Consider the following 18,176-nt stretch of genomic DNA (forward strand, 5'->3'; position numbering starts at 1 on the left):
AGGGGGCAGGAGCTGGGAGAGCTGTAGATTATGAGCCTTGAGAAAGGAATGAAAATAAGCAAAGAGATATCTGCAACTCAACGAGAAGCAAGCTCGGTCTGGCGCCGTAAGATATGAGAATATGACACTGACTACCTCGGGTGGAAGTTTCTGCACATTGAGGAATTGAGCCGAATGCTGCCGGAGGACAGATTAGAGGAGGGGAGAGTTTTGCCTGGTGCAAGAGTCAGATTGGGCACTTATTGCGAGATAATAATAGTCGACAGCAGAAAGAATAGCACTGGAAAGAACCCGAAGAGATTCTATTCTGCATTCTACACATTCGTTACTTTTTTCGGCATCATTACAAGACAGCATCCACAGCTTGACGGTATAACGCGTGTAGTGTTGGTCCCCAGGTCCTCCTGGACCAACTTCCTGGACATTGCGTGAGATACCCAGGGTGGACGGATTCTTCGTAGTTGGGTCTCTGGTTACTGGCACGGAGTTGTACTCCTAGTGGTACCTACTAGTACTACAGCTTCACAGGGTGACTAGAAAGTGAAAAGACGGGGCAGGATCCAGCTCCTGCCTCTCATCAGAAGCCCAATAATGGTGACTTCTCAAAGTCTCGATTGGCGGCTCACTTAAGAGTGCCAATTTCTTTGGTCGGCCTAAGTCTGTCGGACTCACTTCGTATTCGAGTTTGTGTGGAAGCTGTGCCCTTTAGGTCCCACATAATGGCAGAGACGCCATCAAAGCACCGATTTTCGGCAGTTCAACAATCTCCCCTTCATCAAAAAAAAAGTCATGATTGGTGGAATCATCCCTCCTAGGTTTGTCATGGTGTTCCTCACTTTTATCTGGTCGGAAATGAACATGAATTCGGACTTAGGCGAGAGTCCAAGGTGCGTTATAATGAGGATCGAGACTTCGGGGTGTCTTACTCCGTTGAGGACTTGATCCAGATCGTCCAGCGAATCTGGACCATCATAATATGGATGTATCTGCAGAGTACTCCGTATGGGCGAGTGCACTGTTATTGATTAATAAATACTTGGGAGTAGATTGATTATTTTTTGAGAGATGAACCACACTGCACCGCAAATGCAGTCCTTGGTTCCCTTTAATATTTAGGACCAGGCCCTCATGCGACAATGAAGAGCAGATATTTGTAGGATTCAAGCCAATAATAGGGGTGATTGGTGTAATGATATTATTGATCATGGCATGGGCTTCGTCTTCCCACATCCCGTCGTGGAGAACCGGGGAGTGCCAAATGTGGGGAGAAGCCGACGGACACCAGCGTTCTTGTTTTCACACTTCCTGAGCCACTTGCCGAGCTCTTCCCGAACACTTTCTCGCTAAAACCTGTCCGCCTCTTCCTCGGAATGGGTCTCGCACCAGTGATTAGAGCCTTATCCTCGGACTGGAAGTGTCGATGCGCTGATAAGGTCGTTGCAAGTGACTATGGAAAACTGTGGTCGTCTCCTGTCCACGCTTTCCCCCGTGCTACAAGACTGTTAATCCTCCGATTGCGCTGAAGAAATTCGCTTCTTAACTATATTGCATGCACGTTGAGTGTTCAAACACGACGAGAAGGGACAGGCACGTTTTACCGCTTGCGCCGTGACTATTGATCTCCAGGTTGATTCCTACTGCTTCCCTCTCAAGCTCCGTCTGCCGACCTCTTCGTTCGTCTGGTCGTCTGGGCGTCTGCTTCCAAGGCTCTGTATCCCTTGTCCGTTCCTCTGCCCCATACATGGCGTGCAGATCTGGCCGCCATTGATTCCTCATAGATGGACGAAAGTCCAGATCCAAAGATCCCTCGACGGAAGAGGGTTTCACGGGCTTGCGATAGGTGTCGGAGCAAAAAGGTTAGCTCATTTGCTGTCCCATTTTTGGTCCCTCTACGCTTCAGCTGTTCCTGACTCCCGATCTTTATCTTCCTACATACTCTAACGCGGCGGCTGTAACTGACCCCGTTTTTGGTATGTAGGACAAATGCGATGGCCTTCGACCGTCTTGTTCCGCCTGCCGAGCCTCTGGCCAGACATGTTCATACGATCCACATGCCAAGAAACGTGGTCTGCCGGAAGGCTACGTTCGCGGTCTTGAGAAGCTTTGGGCTCTGTCAATCTGCAATATAGATGGCTTCGAAGATACTATGCTGGCCCTTTTGGGCACAACACCTGACTCTGCTGGCCGGAGGGATAAACTTTTGAGCATGTGGATGGACGATAGTGCTTCGGAAACGTTGCACGAATCCTGGAAAACCAGCCGCCTCTATGGTACGTTGGAGAAAATGTTGTCACACTCCGATATGTCTTCATCGCACGGTTCGAGCAAGAGGCCACGGGACGACAATGATACCGGTGCATTAGATTCGACGAGCGGATGGGGGTTCAGACTTGATTGCAGTTCTACACCTTTGGCGCATGATGCGCCACGGGTGGTAAGACTTTCCTCTTCCCAAAATGTCAAACGACCTCGACTGTCACAGTTGGGTGACGGCGTGTCGGTATCGCAGACCACCGGCAGACCGCAACCTCTGAAACTTCCTCCTCAAACATCGCAGCTGTTGGACACATATTTCGCCGTCACGCACTCCTGGTTCCCGATCGTAGCGAAGCATAATATCCTTCGAGCATCCTATCTTTATGCAAGCGCCCCGCTGTCTGTTGAGAGCATGTCACCTGGTTCCGGCGACCACGCCGCACTATGGGCAGTTCTTAGCTACACCGTTTCTCACTCGCGAACCAATGCACGGGATGGGGCTTTTGAGGCTCTTGCCACGACAAAGGAGTATTACACCATTGCTCGAGGCCTGATACCTTCCGAAACGGCACGTTACGAGCTTGGGCATGTGCAGGCGCTGCTGTTGCTGACTTTGGTGAACATCGGGCTTGAAGATTGGACGGCCGCTTGGCTGCTAAGCGGTCAAGCGGTGCGCATGGCTATTTCCATGAATCTAGGCACACTCGCAGGCATGAGTCACTCTGACGAGCTGCGGCAAGGGAAAGCTGTTTTCCTCGGCTGCTTCGTCGTCGATTCTTTACTTTCCTTTCGAATAGCACGGAGACCTTGCATGCACCCTCGAGATCTGACTGGTGTCGGGTTGCTGGAAGAAGACGGGCTGGAAGAATGGAATTCGTGGGCTGACGTTCTGCCCTCCACAGGAACAGCTCGGGGAAGGACACCTCGACGCGGACCCCTTCTTACTCTTAGCTGCTTCAACCGGTTGGTGGAGCTGGCTAGTGTTTTGAACAGAATTGCTCGTGACGCAGTCGGTCTGCCTAATGTTCATACGTTTGCGCAACAATTGGTGCTCGAACTGAAACAATGGGACGATCGCCTGCCCCTTGGATGCCGTCTCATTGGGCCTGAGAGTATCTATCCTGAGCGCCACTCGTCTCTACTCCCTCATCAGAGCTATCTTGGGTTGACGTATGTTGCTACACTATTATGGTTGTATTTGCGTATCGTTCCCCAGGAGCTCGATCTGCATCGCTCGCAGCGGCCTGCCATCGAGGGCGCGAAGAAGCTATTATTCCGCGCCCTGCCTATGATTACCCAACATCTGGAAAATTTCCCTACGTGCACCCTTCCCCCTATCTTTGAGTTTTCTTTACGCACAATCGCCGAGCAAGCATCTGTTTTGCAAAGCAAAACTGAGTCTGACACGTTTCCTTTCGCACGATGGGCGGAAGCATTAATTCAACGAACTCAGGAAATCGGTTCTGCATGGCCCCTCTACCGTTCACTGAACACAGCTATTGAAAAGTTGTATCGCCTCGGAAACGTGCCGGGGCCGTCATTATCTTTCCAACCGTCCTGCGAGGACAGCTTCTCAAGAAACAGGCATGCCTTGTCCGACACTGTATCCAAAATTGCGACTACAATGGGTGCAGCGCCAGGAACCCGAAATCCACCAGACGGCAGCCGAACACACTCCGACATCCGAGGATTCCAGCCTGGTGCGGGCGATTCCGACTCTACCTCCACTATACTCGGCATAAGCATCCCTGTCGACACCCAATATATGACTCCCAAGGATACGACGATGGATACTGATGACCTTTCCATGCTGGATATATCCTTTCAGCAACAAACGGGGGGCGATTCTTCTAATTTTGGCAAGTCTAATTCGACAAATGAGCTAGGAGCGGCACTGCTTCCATCAGCTCAAACCCACCCTCATCCACCGACCCCGGATTCTTCAAGCTCTAATCCAATCATACATGGCAAGTCCAACGTCCATGACCGGTCCCAACAACCAGGACCAAATTCGAGTAGGGACCTTGGTATATCTATCACCGATGGTCAGACCACGCCCGGTGATATTGATGCTATCTTCAAAGACCTTGCATATCTGGACACGACTGATTGGGCTACAAGTCGTGAGGCAGGCTTGAAGGATTTTGGGTTTCTAGACGACAGTACATTCCATGCCTTTTGTCATGATCCTGATCGTTTGGTTGGATCCCAGCCACTGCTTCACCCGCCGTCTATTGCCGACATCTGGCCTCCCCCAGGATTTTTCCCCGAGACCTTCCAAGAATCTACCGACGACGTAGAAAGTTGAGTTTTACCAAAATCCTTCATTCAATAAGCAACGACGCCGCATCTGGGCGTCTGCGCATCAGTCTTGTACGACGTTGCACTTTTCGAGGATCTCTGTCTTCGTTGCCTTGGTGTTATCAAGCCGGGGGAATGCCGACGGCAATCCTTGAAGTTGGAAGCGTTTCGTGTTTACGTGATACCCAAATGTGAGCAGCATTGCTATGATATTTCCTAACTCTTCATGACGGGCTAATTAGTGATCGTATAGTTGCATTCTTCCAACAATCATAGTCATCGGAGAAACGCTCTCTCTGTGACGGCTACTACATGACATCTCATTTTATACATCAGGGAGTCTCTATTTTGCTAGTACGCCTAGTCAAGGAAACTTGATTAACTATGTATGATGCCATCATGAACCTTGAATGGCCTGGCAGTGAATTCTCCAGTTCACTCGGGGGGGTGCGAAGATGTTCTAAGTAGGCAACAAGCAGCGGTCACCGCAATATACGACAACAAGTATCCTTCAGCAGTAGCAATCTGTGAAGTTATCAGCTCAACAGCTCATCCGCAGCGGACTGAGGTGCTTGTTCAGCTATGGCACGATATCAAACTTTGAGACGCGCCTCCCTTATAAACTTGGTAGAAAGACCTCTGAAAGTGTCTTCTAACTGGAACGACATTACATATCATGAGCGTACGGCTGTAGAAGACATCCACTTCATCCAATGCGATATCCGGATATATCTGTTGGTTGTTGACTACTGAAGCTCGTCTGATGCTGTGTGTGACTGGTAGCTCGTCCCTGGAATTGGTAAATAGAATGGCTACAAGATGTGGACCAGCCAAACCATCATGGAAGACGTCGGCTGTGGAGGATCGAGGCATCTGTGCACGGGTGACATGTTTCTCCCTCGACATGGCTGAGGTGTCTTCGGTCTCTCATTCGAATAGACAGTATTAAAAGATGTAGACATGATTCGCTCTATCTTCAAGACGAGGAAAGTCACGAAGACATTATTGATATTATTACCATGTTCGTATTCGTCGTGAGTTAACCTAGATACAAAAGAGCCACCAGAAACTCCCTCCCACCGCAATCTTTTGACATTCAAGTAGGACATCCAGGTATATAATAAAATATGAGACCAACCAGAAATGTAGAAATGCCTCCGAACGCCACAAAAAATGCAAAGCTCTATTGATATATAATGCTGGGTATATGTGATTCGAATCAGCATCTGACGATGTCCGTCCAGCTGAATAAGCACAAGGCATGCTCCAATATGCCCATGCTAGAATGTCACCTTCGCCATCCAACGTTCCATATCACATGAGCAATGTCTCTGGCTGTGTTGACAGTATCAACAACCCTATCAAATATGCTGGCATTTGAGGTCTCTCCTTCATCCAGAAATTTACTCGAACTGGAATCCGAACGCTGATGTTGGTGATCTACCTCTTCATCTACAGGATTCACAAACCAAGGCTGATTTCCGTCTGCGACGCCTTGGCTCTGGCTCGGCTGCCAGCAGAAATCCAGATGGTCATCTTCGCCGTCCAAAAAAAAGCTGAACGCCGGATCAGACGGTACGGAAGATGTAGACGCGACGGTAGATTTCGAAAAGTATCCTGTCCATCGCCCTATCATCGAGTCTGATGGCGGTTCTGGCGTGTCTCCTCGACACTTGAGGGTTGTTGGGGGCAGCGGAGCGATTATTTTGTTCTCGCTACTGAAGCTGCCACGCGGCGTACTCTTATGGCTCCCAGACTCTTGTGGAGGGAGCTGTCCCATCAAGACGATACCCTCGTTCGACAAAACATCGTCTTCTGAACCTAACGGCCACTCCTCCTTTTCCTCTTCGTCGTAGTAGTCGCCGTCATCATCGGCACCCTTGGCGTCGATAGCTATGCATTGCACTACCTCGTTATTGAAATGAATGCGGCGCCTCCCGCTAGGAGAGGCCACCCCAGACGACTCTCTGGTAGAGGCATAACTGAGCGGAACATCTGGAAAGTTGGCTGATGACGTATTCAGACAGGGTTCAAGTTCCGGTCCTGAGGCAGAAGGCCGAGTCCGATAAAAAGCAGCCTCTTGTGCTTTTAAGATAGCGCCTGCGTGTTGCAGGAGAGTGTGTTGAGACAACGATCGTTGCAAGATAGTCTCCGACGCCGTCCTTTTCTTCAAGATCGGCTTCCTGTCCGCATACAACGAGGGGGTTTCGAGGCAGCTCGGCGGTGGGGAGATACTCGGCGACGCTTTTGTAAACTTGGTGCACGACTTCAACGGACCATAAAGCCATGTTACATCGCAATCTTTCAACCTGATGGAACATGTTAGAATACATAGACATAACTTTATTATCAGATTGGCTGAGTTAATGGAACGCGAGAGTATGCAGTACTGACCAATTGAGGGTCTCGGGCGACACCGTTCCCAAGTTATTCTTCAGTTTTGCCCAAGTCCGCCAAGAGGCATTCTCTAATCTCGCGCCATTGCTGTAAATGTCTCTGCGGCAAACGACATATTTCCAAGAAGCCCAAATATCTTCCTCTTTCCACTCATGGGAGAGATAATCGACATGCCTAGTCGGCTCCTCTTCAACCGAAGTATCATCAGCGGCCGGCGTATGTACATGCAAACAAGGGGGTCCCGTGAGAAATGACTCCGAGGCCTGGTCCGAGGCAACAGCTGACACGATTTCGTTCAAGTCGTTGAAGTGGCTCGAATCATATGAAGGTAGGATGATCTCGTCGTCGCTATCGTTGCTCACGGAGAGAGACAGACTGCTAAGGGTTGCTGGAGTAGGAAGTAGCTGCTCTTCAGTTACCGGCGCAAAATGAGGTGAGGGAGGAACCGAGGATGGGGCAGACGAAGTAATCGGACTGGGACAATCTCGCTGAGAGTAATGTTGTAGGGGATTTTTGAACGTGGCGATATCAGGTGAGTCCAGGTAATAAGTTTGTGCCATGGCGCGTCGCTGAAGATTCAGAGGAGGCTGAGAGAGATGTTCCCGCGAGACAGGTACCACAGCAATCATCGTACTAAGGGTGGAGAGATCACAGTCATCAAAGGACTCCGGTATAAAGGCAAACTTGTGGAAGTGGGATGATGACTATAATAAGCTTCGATACAACCGAACAAGAGAGAAAGCCTGGTAGGGTAAAAGAAGAAAAAATTTGTAGAAAAGCAATGAAAGATGAGAAATGAAAAACAAAAAAAAATCAATTGAGGACGATCCGAGGGAGAAACTCAGATTTGAAGCGTATGCGAAGGAGGAACTTATAGATTGGAGAGGACAATCGATCATGAGATCATGAAAATGTAAACTCGAGGGACAACTAAGATGGGGAGTCACTTTTGACTGTTTTTTGATATCGACAGCGTCAAAGTCCTTTGGTTCTCATCCTTCTTTCCTTCGTGCCTCGCCTTCAAACGAAAGCCTGAAATCCATCAGTGGGCACTGGGCAGGGGTCAAAGACGGAAGAGTAAATAAAGTTGGCACGGAGCACAATCAGTAAGGTAATGTAGTTATCGATAGGAAGTGGCGGTTTTTTTTGCGTAAAAGGCAAACAAGGAAGAGGTCATGGCGGAGGAAGTGGAGATGCTAATGTCTGTTTGCAGTTTGCATGGTCCTTAGTCCCCTCTTCTCTATTTGTTTTAAGTTCGGTTTCGGAGTCTCGCACAGGAATTAAGAGCTTCAATTCCAATTAGTTCCGAGAATAGATACAATGGGAGGGGGTACGAGAAGGTGGTTGGTTGATACCAGAGATTAATAGTTGATGGAAATGCTGAACGGTCACCTCGACTATCTCAAGATAACAACTGACGAGGACAAAGGTACCTGAAACGTAGATGGATCTGTATGTCACAATGGCAATACCCCATGGCTCGATGGGTAAGAGACACAACTACGCCATGAGCCTTTGGCACTAAGCAGGCTGAACGCTTAACAAAGCACCCCTCTCATCATGATAGGCACTTACCTCGGTCAAAGTGGGAAAGGGCTGGGGGATTTCATGATCTCATTGGGCGACTTTGTCTTTCTTAAGTAATGTTAGTGGCTTGCGATAACTTTTATTTGGGTCCAAGTGGGACTGTCCATCAGCTCTTAAGAGCTCCAGACCCAAGCAGTCAAGCGTTGGCGGGTCGAGATTCATGATAGTCATGGAGGCGGCCGCTGGGCAAGTCCTATTCTAGATAGCAGATTTAATATTTGGCGCTGAATGAACTTAGAAGTGAATCTAAAGGTGCCCAGGTGGATAGTCGGTAGTGGCTCGCTGTTGGTCAACAAACTGCTCCCTGTACTCCGTAAAATATACCACGGAACCCCCATGGGGAGAGAAAGTAAAGCAATGCGCGCAAAACGGTTCTTGAGAAGCGCGTTATTACCTATGATCTGTCTACCTACTCTTGACTTCTGAAGTGAATGCTGAATTCCAATTGTCGAGATGGGATTAGATAGTCTGATCTAGCCAGGTGCAACCTTGAAGTAATGCTACCTAGGTTCAGATAAAGGTGGTATTAATAACAACAGAGGGGTTGTCACAGCAGTCATGATGATATTGATCCACTACACACCAGTTTCTAGCTTCCTAACTTGCTTGTGCAGTTACAGTAGCTCCAGTCGTCAAAGCGAAGCCGAACATGGTCTCGATCGACGAAAGTAAAACCCACTCCCATCTGTGATCTGTTACCAAAGCTATGGCTTGGGTTGCGTCTGTACTTTGTAGTGCACAGAGCAAATACGATGATTCGCCGGAATGGTGCTGTCGGAGGATGACGGGACGTTTCCCGAGAGACGCCAGGGAGATAGTACTCTCATACAAATATAGGGAGTGGTAGGTACTTATACTTATCTAGACATTGTTAGCTTTGCCTTTGTATAGAAGGCTGCTGATTCGTCAAGGGAAGAATGGCCATGGATGTACGCTCTGGAACTAAAGTTGGAATGAAAAAAACCCTTGGAGAGTAAGGTAAGCGACAGATAACGCAGAGTAACTTGAAACCATGTCTGCTGCATGAAATTAAACCGGACATCCTAGTTATCCAATGGTCGGTTTACATTGGAGAGCATGGTTAGAAACATACAGGAGGTCTATCTGTCTTTGTACGAAGTCAGTAGACTGAATTCCCCTCCACATGCAATCTGCAAACGTCACTTCATCTCCTCTCCCCTGTCTAGTCTATCGGATTCTATCGGAGCCATCAAATGCTGTTTCCCGCCCTTTCTAGAGAAGAGGCTGAATCGTGAGTTATGCCATTAACAAACACCTTGCACATCTTTTCCGGTCTAAAATGGGCTGTCATATCCGATGTTGTCCGTCTTGTCTAACTGTCCGTAGAGCGGCGCCACTAGCTTGTTGATCGAGGCTTTCTTGTGCCACACCCGGGTAGAAGGATCTGTGCACACCCTCGGCTACGATGCGGCATGCCATAGTTGCGTCTCGATGTAATAATGATGGCATCACAACAGATGGAGCATTTGATACGACGGACTACAGCTCCAAGCTATGCGCAGCTAAAATTCTTTCACGCGGTCAGTTCCCAATTGCCAAAGTCGAAACAAAAGACGATTGGCCCTTTACATCTAGCCTACCAATTGGCTTGACTATTGTATGAGAACCTTAAGAATGGGGGAGTCGAAAAGGGAAGCTCGGTGACAGCAGGCCAAATCTGTTTTCACGTACCTATATCTGGCACGTCTACATGGAGATCCGTCCTTTTACCGAAAATCATCTAGATCCCTTATCAGCACTGCAATAGCAATTTTGGAGATGTATTATTGTTGGTATTCTATATCAGTTCTAGAGCTTTTAACTGTCTTCTGAGTATTATCCTAGCACCGTGGCAATGGAGTACATGCATGGATGTCAATCACCACCTCAACGTTGCGTTGGCTGAGGCGTCATGACTCTTAGTTTCACAACTTGCGCCTCGCGGGAAATTATCCTTGTTGTACTTCACGACTCAATTCAGGCCTAATGAGAAGAATTGTTCGAGATTCAGAGTACCACAAAGCAGCAACGTATTATTATCATTATCTGACCTGCTCTTATTCTAGCTTCCTTGCGAGAAAAGTCTTCAATGGGTGAATCAACCCATTAGTCAAGGTAATCTGCGTATTCGTCCTGAATTACTAAGGTAGAAGTTTTTATCTTTGCGATTCACCATGGGGCCTGTAGCAGAACTCCGTATATGATTCAAGGTAGCGACTCAATGCATACCAACCTTCTTACCATGACTCCATGAGCGAGCGCCTGTGCTCCTGCATATCATCCAGACCACCTTCCGCCCACAACCGTTGCGTGTGTGGGGTCGTCCATTGGTTGTTATGCTGCCATCTATCTACGGAATACCTTCCAATCCACATATAACGCCAGCGTTGGCCACCGCAAGGGTTCAAGCGCGCGGGGGTACATTACTAGATTACTGTGGCAATGGACACTGCAAATCCCCACTTGGATGAACTCGCAGAATTGCACAGGGAGGGATATAGACTGGGATCCTGAAAGCAGGACAGCCACAAGACCTGCGATAGACTCTGAGACTCGTACGTTGAATTAGTCGAATCCTCTGAAGAGTGAATCACTTCGTTGGCTAGATAGTACTTGTTTCAGCTATTACACTGGTATCACATGACCGTAGCTCACGCTAGTGTCCACTATTAGCGGTTAGGCTCGATGGCCCCACGCTCTGTGGTATCAATATCAGTTTGTTCTGTACACCTATCGCCTTAGCTTTTTCAGAGACTCATATCAAGATGTCTGAAGTAGCGCAAAATTCTCCTGCCGAGGTTCAGGCGAAAAAAGTTGTCTATTGTGGGGGTAAGTCCCATGGCCCTCAATCCGATGCCAATATCCCAGTTTAGTCCATTCCCATAATTGCAAAACTGAATCTCGCACTCTCTAGTCTGCACACTTCCTCCAGAGGTACGGGCATTAGTCTTCCTGTCAGCACGTCCACCTGAATTGCCCTTGTTCGCCGTATCGAAACAGGGAGCAGGCAGCAGTAATCAAGATAATTGCAGCATATTAACTCGAAAGTGTTCCAGTACTGTGAATTCGGCGGTACCGCAAAGAAGTGCGAAGAATGGTTGAAGGATAATCATGCAGAATTGTATCAGCGGCTGTACTCGGAAGGTATGCTCGTCCATCTTTTTCACCTATCACCAGTAGTGAGTGGCCAACTGAGATTCTTGGTGTAGAAGCCCTTAGCTCCAATTTGTCCGAGCTATCAGTATCCGTTCGAGAGCGTGCAGCCAAAGATGCCGCCAAGAAGGAAGCCAAAGCTGCTGCTGCTGAAGCACGCGACGCCGAGCGAAAGGCAGCGGCCAAGGTTCAGATCAAGCGTGTTGAGCGCAACAAACGCAAACATGTCACCGTTATCACAGGGTTGGAAGTACATGGTTTGGAAAACAAGAAAGTCGCAAAGGAACTGGGAAAGAAATTCGCTACTGGTTCCTCGGTAACGAAGTCACCCGCAGGGGTCGAGGAAATCACAGTACAAGGTGACGTTAGTGAGGACGTTAAAGAGTGGCTTCTGGAACTATATGGGAAGGAGATTCCTGAATCCAATATCGAGCTTGTCGAGGATAAGAAGAAGAAGACAAGTGGCTGAAACGATGACCTGGTGAAGCCGCACGTTCAAAACTGGAGGCTTTTCTCCCCACATGTTGAGTATCCTGACAATATGAATTCAAAACGACATAATGAGTGTGACGCATGATGACCCTGAGCAAGAACAACTGTTGCCGGCTGGCATGATCTTCCATCAAAGTTCATCAATTTTTCTTAGGGGATCCGAGCTAACATGAGTTGTCATTGCATTGAATGTTGGAGAGGACGGTGTAGGGGCCGAATGGGACTTCCGATTACATCCCGGACGAGTCTCGCTGCAAGAGTCATCTCGAGACCATACTTCGCCAGAAGCTGGCTCCGGTAATCTGATGGCCAGTGCAGAAGCACGTCTGTCCCCCATTTCAACGGGTACAGAACTCTCAAATAATGGAATACAGATCGCCGAGGATTTCTGGCTGATGAGAACGACCAAGAAAACCAGTACACTAAGAGCAACAATAACCCAGAAGACTCGAAGCCTTCGACCAACTCGTGTCTGCCATTCCACCTCCTTTTCCTCCCAAAGATCGATTCGGTTGCGGATTGCTTCCAGTCTCTTCCCAAGTGCGTCGGCTTTCTTTTTCCCAGATCGCATACGCTCTTCTAGCCTTTCTATTTTCCGCATCTGGGGCTGAAAATCCTTCAGGTCTGCAATCTGTCTCCGAATATCGCCATCCAACACAGACGTCTCCCGCTCAATATCATCAAATATGGTTGATGCGGAATCGGAGAGTTCCTGAAAAGATGCAAATGTTGAAGTGAGAGCAGCGACTTTCTCAAGCAGACTGTAGTATGTATAATCCAACCTGCGTGTAATATCTGTTGCAAGAGTGCCGACCGTTGACAGGGCGGATCGTAAGTGCCTAAGCCATTTGCTGAAGTCAGAGAGTTTTGTCAATAGACGTTGGGAGTGACCTTACTCCTCTCCTGGTTGTCTTCTAGACTTCACGAGCTCTAAATCGCTCAATGAGCGTACATCGTTTGCCATCAGGAAATTAGTCCTCTGGTTGTTATGTCTTTCATCAAGTATAGTGCCTTTTCCATTTCCAGAAACCCAGTCCACGGTAAAATCTGATCCCCAACGCGACCGAGCCGTCTCGCGCGTCGTGGGCTTGAGCAGTTTATGATCAGCCTCGTCTGACCCTTGCACTCCCGTCCAGGTTGGCAACGAGCCTTTGGCATCGGCAGGAGCGACGGGGTGATTCATTTTTGGCGGGAAAGTGCTGTCATGAGACTAAGGTAGCTGTATTTGTCTTTATCGCTATTTCAGCCGGCTGACGGGACTCGACAGATGGACGTTCGTGCGCGCGATTTCCTCGGAATGCTTTGAACCAGTAGACAATACCAGTAGACAATAAAAATTGAGTCCAAGTTCATTGTACTTTGGAAGCCCTTCTGTAATGACAACTGTCTTAATGCTCGCTGTGAGCGAAGCAGATGTTGTCATCGAGTAGGTGGGTCTTGAACCCGCACCTGTCGAACGGAGAGTACCTGACATCCATTTTGTTCACGTAAGACAGGACGGCCTCATCTGTACAATCAACGGACACCCTTTGTCGGATCTATTTCTCTTCTTTGAAACACAACCTGGCACCCTTCCGATTCCCAGAATCAGAACATTTAAATTTGCGCTGTAGACTCTCTCTCTCGGGTTTAATAACCGCATCTCTGTGACTAATGACAGCTGCAGCATGCGAGATTTGGACCCGTCAATATCTTGGGCTCTAATCGAGCAACTGAAAAATGGAAATGTGGATTATAAGAATGTCAAGATGATTCATGACGTATATTCACCGAGATAGTCTTCCGTCGAAACATTGCATGTCATACAAATCAGGTCAAGGAGACTGAAACAATTAAAACCAACCAAACTCCTGCATCGCCGCCAATTTCTCGAGTAATGTAATATCTGAAGAACTGAAGAACCGAGGGAATAGAAAACAACCTGGTATCTGCCGCAAATGTGAATGGGTACTGCGGGTAGGACAGTAGGATGAAGTTAATGCATGGCAGACACTGAAGCAACAGCGGAGAGAGATTCTTCTGCTGTCACGAGTGAAGTAACTTATTACGCTTCTCCCTTCGCTTTAGCCGCTCAACACGTTTGCGATGCATTTTCTCTGCCATTTTCTCGTAGCGTTCCTTTTCTTCCTTGGCAGCTCTCCGATCCTTGATCTTTTGTATTTGAGCCTGACCAGTATCGTCAGCAACGGAGAAAGTCCACGAAGAGCTTTGCGTCTTCTCCCTACCTTCCGTTCTGCCTCTTTTTCTTCCCTCAGCTCACGTTCGTGTTCCTTAACTGCCTCCTGCCGCTTGCGTGCTTCCAACCTTTTCTCATAGCTTGTCAGGCCTGAGGTGGGACGAAATGGTTTCTTGGAATCGTGCCAGTTTTTGCCTGTGGAAACGGATTGTTATGTCAGTTGGAGCAGCTCGAGGCGATAGCAGAACAGCTGAGAAATCTTCAAAAAAAAAAAAAAAAAAAAAAAAATGGTAATGTAAAAGACTGAGAAGTAATAAGGTCATGGTCGTACCATTCTTTCTCATACCCTTGACGGGGTTGACAGATGAGGTTGGGATTGCCGACGACATTGCCAGCAGAATCATGAAAGAAACTATGTAAGGACGGGTTTGTAGAAGATGAGATGAGATGGCCCTGATCTGCAAGAAAACAGGCTACGGGCAGTATGGAGCAGAGTACGAAATCGTTGCAGTGGTGGCACTACATTAATAAAACTACGATCTTTCAGTGACCAATTTTTATTAGCGGCTCGCAATTTTTTTTTCTTTTTATTTGAAAAAGTTATCTTAGACGGATCAGATAACCGGATCTCGGCTGAAGTGGTGGTCCGATCCCCTCCATCGCGCCTGAAAAAGAAATGCCTCAATCGAACCTGCCTCATTTCACCTCCCGTTCGCGAGATTTACGGTCGCAATAGAGCGCCACAAATACAAGTCTCCACTACCGTCTCTGAATCAATCATGTGCATTGGCCTTTGAGGCCTAATCCCACTCATAAGCGATGCACACTTAGTTGCTTCACCGAGTGTTGATCGGGCACAGAAGATAATTCGAAATCAATCCAAGCCATATATACCTCCCCTCCCGTTCCTTCTCCTCTGGAAAATCGGACTTATACAATGCTTCACCAATAAGTCTTACACTTCATTCCTTCGCTTTCTCCATCCCTTTCCCGGCCTATCCTCTTCCATCACCTGCACTTCAGAGCTCAGCAGCTCATTCCCTGAACCTTAATGGCGGCCGCAGAACATGTGCTTGCAATCGACAATGAGAAATCAATGGAGCTGCCTGTCCTGCCACCTAACCAAGGTTTTGAGGCGTTCAAAGACATAATCTTTGGATCTGTAAGCGCTTGGCTTCTTCACGTCTAAACGAATACCGCTCATACTCAAGTTCATCTAGGCAGCTGGAATGGCTGGCAAGGTCATTGAATATCCTTTCGACACTGTGAAAGTGCGCCTCCAATCACAACCATCTCATATTCCACTTCGGTACCAAGGCCCTTTGGACTGCTTCCGCCAATCAATACAGGCGGATGGTCTACGAGGGCTCTATCGAGGCATCAGTGCTCCACTGGCAGGTGCTGCCATAGAGAATAGCTGCCTCTTTTTCAGCTACCGCATCATTCAAGATATTTTAAGGGCCACCTGCTACCCTACAGCGGATTCTATGCCTTTCTCAGCTCTATTGTTCAGTGGTGCCGCTTCCGGCTCTATCACCTCGCTCGCACTTACCCCTATTGAGCTCATCAAATGCAAAATGCAGGTGCCACTTGAAGCTTCTAGCAGCAAGATGCCCGGGCCACTGACTCTTATTGCCGCTATATTTCGTCAGGACGGTATTCTTGGTTTCTGGAGGGGCCAGATGGGAACGTTGATCCGTGAGACCGGAGGAGGAGCTGCCTGGTTTGGTGGCTATGAAGGAGTATCCGCCTTTTTTCGAAAATACCATTCAACAGTGTCGCCTCGCGACTCTGAGTCACTTCCAATCTATCAACAGATGATCGCAGGGGCCGCAGCGGGTATAAGCTACAATTTTCTTTTCTATCCGGCTGATACAGTCAAATCGCGCATGCAGACCGAGGATATCAATAGTCCAGGAAATAGTGGCCATAGGCAAACTTTCTGGAGTGTTGGCAGAGCTTTATGGAAGCAGCAGGGGCTGAGGGCATTGTACCGAGGCTGCGGTATTACATGTGCCCGTTCTGCGCCCAGCTCAGCGTTCATCTTCACCATATACGAAGGGCTACGGAATTGTTTCTCCTGAGCATAATTGTCTGTTACTTGCCCGTGTCTTCCCATTGACTTTACTTCCCCCAACCCCCGACCAGCCTCCTTCCTCTAGCTTGCTCGCGTTATGATACCTCACTTGATGTGTAGATCTTCTGTCTTCTTCTAATTTACGGCAGCCAACATTTTGGGCCAATCTGGTATTGGCATCTTTTCACCAGGAATTCTTGTTCATTCTTGGAATGTGGCACAAATCCTCACGACGCTAGACTCGGTGCTGGGAAACCATATATATTAGATCAAAGCATAGAAAGGAGTATCATTGTGTAACTTCTCTTGAGTTTTCCATGTATATATTCAGGTAAAGTTTGGTCATTCCCCTGTTTACCTTGATTCCCCTTCCTATAAGACCTCCCACTTTTTTTCAGAAGGCGGGGTAGAAAATTAGGAACAGCTCGCTGCGTAACCGCCACTAGAGACTCTGCACCTCACCTGCGACTACATTTAAGATAGCCCAAAGCTCTTTTGTTCTTCTATGCGTGCGCTTGCCTACTTTTACCTTTGTCCTTAACCATGGAAACACCCTCAGGGCTTACAATTCAAGAACTAGAGACACTCTCATCGAAGGCCATCGCCGCAAAGGCCAATGCTTATTGTATGTTCCACAATAAACACCATTCCTCGATCACATGGACGGGAACCCTTTCTCTTCCACCTATGTATTGGGACAAGTTTTGAGATTGAGCAGGTCCTTATTCCAAATTCCGCGTTGGCGCTTGTGTTCTCACTAAGGCAGGCGAGTATATTGCTGGTGCCAATATCGAGAATGTCGCATATCCTGTTGGGACCTGTGCGGAAAGGGTAGCTTTTGGTACCGCGATCGTAAGTACTTCTTATGATGTCTCCTTATCCACATGGCTTGTTAGAGTCAATGCATACGGTTGGCCCGAAACTTCGTGAGAAGAGCAGTCTCATACGGACCGATATTATACAGGCCGCCGGACACCAAGACTTCAAAGCCGTTGCAGTCGCTACTGACATCACACCTGGCGCATCGCCATGTGGGATGTGCAGGCAATTGTAAGTACTACCGAACCAGACCTAGATCTAAAATTATCAAATTTGCGATCACCTCGATCTGGTTCTATTAGTGGAATTGATCTAAATATGTACACTTTTCATATTTGGTTGGGTTTTAGTCGGTTTTCGAAGGCAACTCAATAACTACAACCCGCTGATCTTCTTACTTTCTCATCCACTTAGCATGCGCGAGTTTACAACCCCATCGTTTCCTGTTTTCATGTATGACGGGCAGGGAAACTATGCTGTGAGGACAATGGGAGAGGTAAGCAATTTTTTCATTGCCCACTCTTTCTTCCACATTGCTGCTTGTTTGCGTAGTATAGCCGGGAACTGATTGACCCTTGTCACTTTAGCTTCTACCAGACTCATTCGGGCCGGATGATTTGCCTCGCTAGGCCTGTGGGACTTGCTAGGCAATTGCATATCAGTTAGATATCTGGATGCAGTTTTGTCTCCCATGAAAAAAGCTTATGGTAATGGTCTGACGTAGCTGAGCCTTCGTTTAAAATACAGCTACTGAGTTGGGTCTCATTACGTGAACGCATTTAATGCGCCATACAGATTAATCAACAATGATCAGCAGCCGATGTCATAGCACTGAGAAACTCGCAGACAAGACCTTCATTAGAATACAGTACTCAGCTGAAGCAACATTTCACTCTATTCAGTTACCAATATGTCAAT

The 18,176-nt window shown here is 47.9% G+C and overlaps 7 protein-coding genes across 7 annotated transcripts; 4 read left to right on the top strand and 3 right to left on the bottom strand.

The window, feature by feature from the left end:
• Positions 1-1,235: 1,235 nt before the first annotated feature.
• Positions 1,236-5,146, top strand: AFUA_8G02710 (putative C6 transcription factor). The gene is made up of 3 exons (XM_741843.2): positions 1,236-1,856; positions 1,979-4,748; positions 4,811-5,146. Exons 1-2 carry the CDS (start codon positions 1,779-1,781, stop codon positions 4,562-4,564), a joined length of 2,664 nt encoding a protein of 887 aa, XP_746936.1. The 5' UTR covers positions 1,236-1,778; the 3' UTR covers positions 4,565-4,748; positions 4,811-5,146.
• Positions 5,147-5,472: 326 nt separating this feature from the next.
• Positions 5,473-8,460, bottom strand: AFUA_8G02720 (protein phosphatase regulator REG1). Its single transcript, XM_741842.2, has 3 exons — positions 8,310-8,460; positions 6,952-8,241; positions 5,473-6,866 (listed from the first exon to the last, which is right to left on the bottom strand). Exons 2-3 carry the CDS (start codon positions 7,581-7,583, stop codon positions 5,846-5,848), a joined length of 1,653 nt encoding a protein of 550 aa, XP_746935.1. The 5' UTR covers positions 7,584-8,241; positions 8,310-8,460; the 3' UTR covers positions 5,473-5,845.
• Positions 8,461-9,314: 854 nt separating this feature from the next.
• On the top strand, positions 9,315-12,163 carry tma22 (putative RNA binding protein Tma22; the record flags this gene model as incomplete). Its single annotated transcript, XM_741841.3, has 6 exons — positions 9,315-9,519; positions 9,589-9,793; positions 9,889-11,370; positions 11,456-11,475; positions 11,598-11,685; positions 11,751-12,163. The coding sequence occupies exons 3-6, from the start codon at positions 11,307-11,309 to the stop codon at positions 12,161-12,163; spliced, it is 585 nt and encodes a 194-aa protein (XP_746934.2). The 5' UTR covers positions 9,315-9,519; positions 9,589-9,793; positions 9,889-11,306.
• Positions 12,164-12,316: 153 nt separating this feature from the next.
• On the bottom strand, positions 12,317-13,369 carry AFUA_8G02740 (uncharacterized protein; the record flags this gene model as incomplete). The annotated part of the gene is made up of 2 exons (XM_077805287.1): positions 12,317-13,025; positions 13,083-13,369. 2 exons carry the CDS (start codon positions 13,367-13,369, stop codon positions 12,317-12,319), a joined length of 996 nt encoding a protein of 331 aa, XP_077661415.1.
• A 395-nt stretch (positions 13,370-13,764) lies between these two features.
• On the bottom strand, positions 13,765-14,910 carry cgrA (CGR1 family protein). The gene is made up of 3 exons (XM_741839.2): positions 14,694-14,910; positions 14,412-14,557; positions 13,765-14,352 (listed from the first exon to the last, which is right to left on the bottom strand). The coding sequence occupies exons 1-3, from the start codon at positions 14,764-14,766 to the stop codon at positions 14,212-14,214; spliced, it is 360 nt and encodes a 119-aa protein (XP_746932.2). The 5' UTR covers positions 14,767-14,910; the 3' UTR covers positions 13,765-14,211.
• Positions 14,911-15,047: 137 nt separating this feature from the next.
• On the top strand, positions 15,048-16,753 carry amcA (putative mitochondrial ornithine carrier protein AmcA/Ort1). Its single transcript, XM_741838.2, has 2 exons — positions 15,048-15,524; positions 15,583-16,753. The coding sequence occupies exons 1-2, from the start codon at positions 15,414-15,416 to the stop codon at positions 16,444-16,446; spliced, it is 975 nt and encodes a 324-aa protein (XP_746931.1). The 5' UTR covers positions 15,048-15,413; the 3' UTR covers positions 16,447-16,753.
• Positions 16,754-16,982: 229 nt separating this feature from the next.
• Positions 16,983-17,826, top strand: AFUA_8G02770 (cytidine deaminase; the record flags this gene model as incomplete). Its single annotated transcript, XM_741837.1, has 4 exons — positions 16,983-17,064; positions 17,158-17,291; positions 17,404-17,489; positions 17,673-17,826. 4 exons carry the CDS (start codon positions 16,983-16,985, stop codon positions 17,824-17,826), a joined length of 456 nt encoding a protein of 151 aa, XP_746930.1.
• Positions 17,827-18,176: the final 350 nt, after the last annotated feature.

The sequence above is a fragment of the Aspergillus fumigatus genome, chromosome 8 (genome assembly GCF_000002655.1).
Source record: "Aspergillus fumigatus Af293 chromosome 8, whole genome shotgun sequence".
Taxonomy (NCBI): Eukaryota; Fungi; Ascomycota; class Eurotiomycetes; order Eurotiales; family Aspergillaceae; genus Aspergillus; species Aspergillus fumigatus.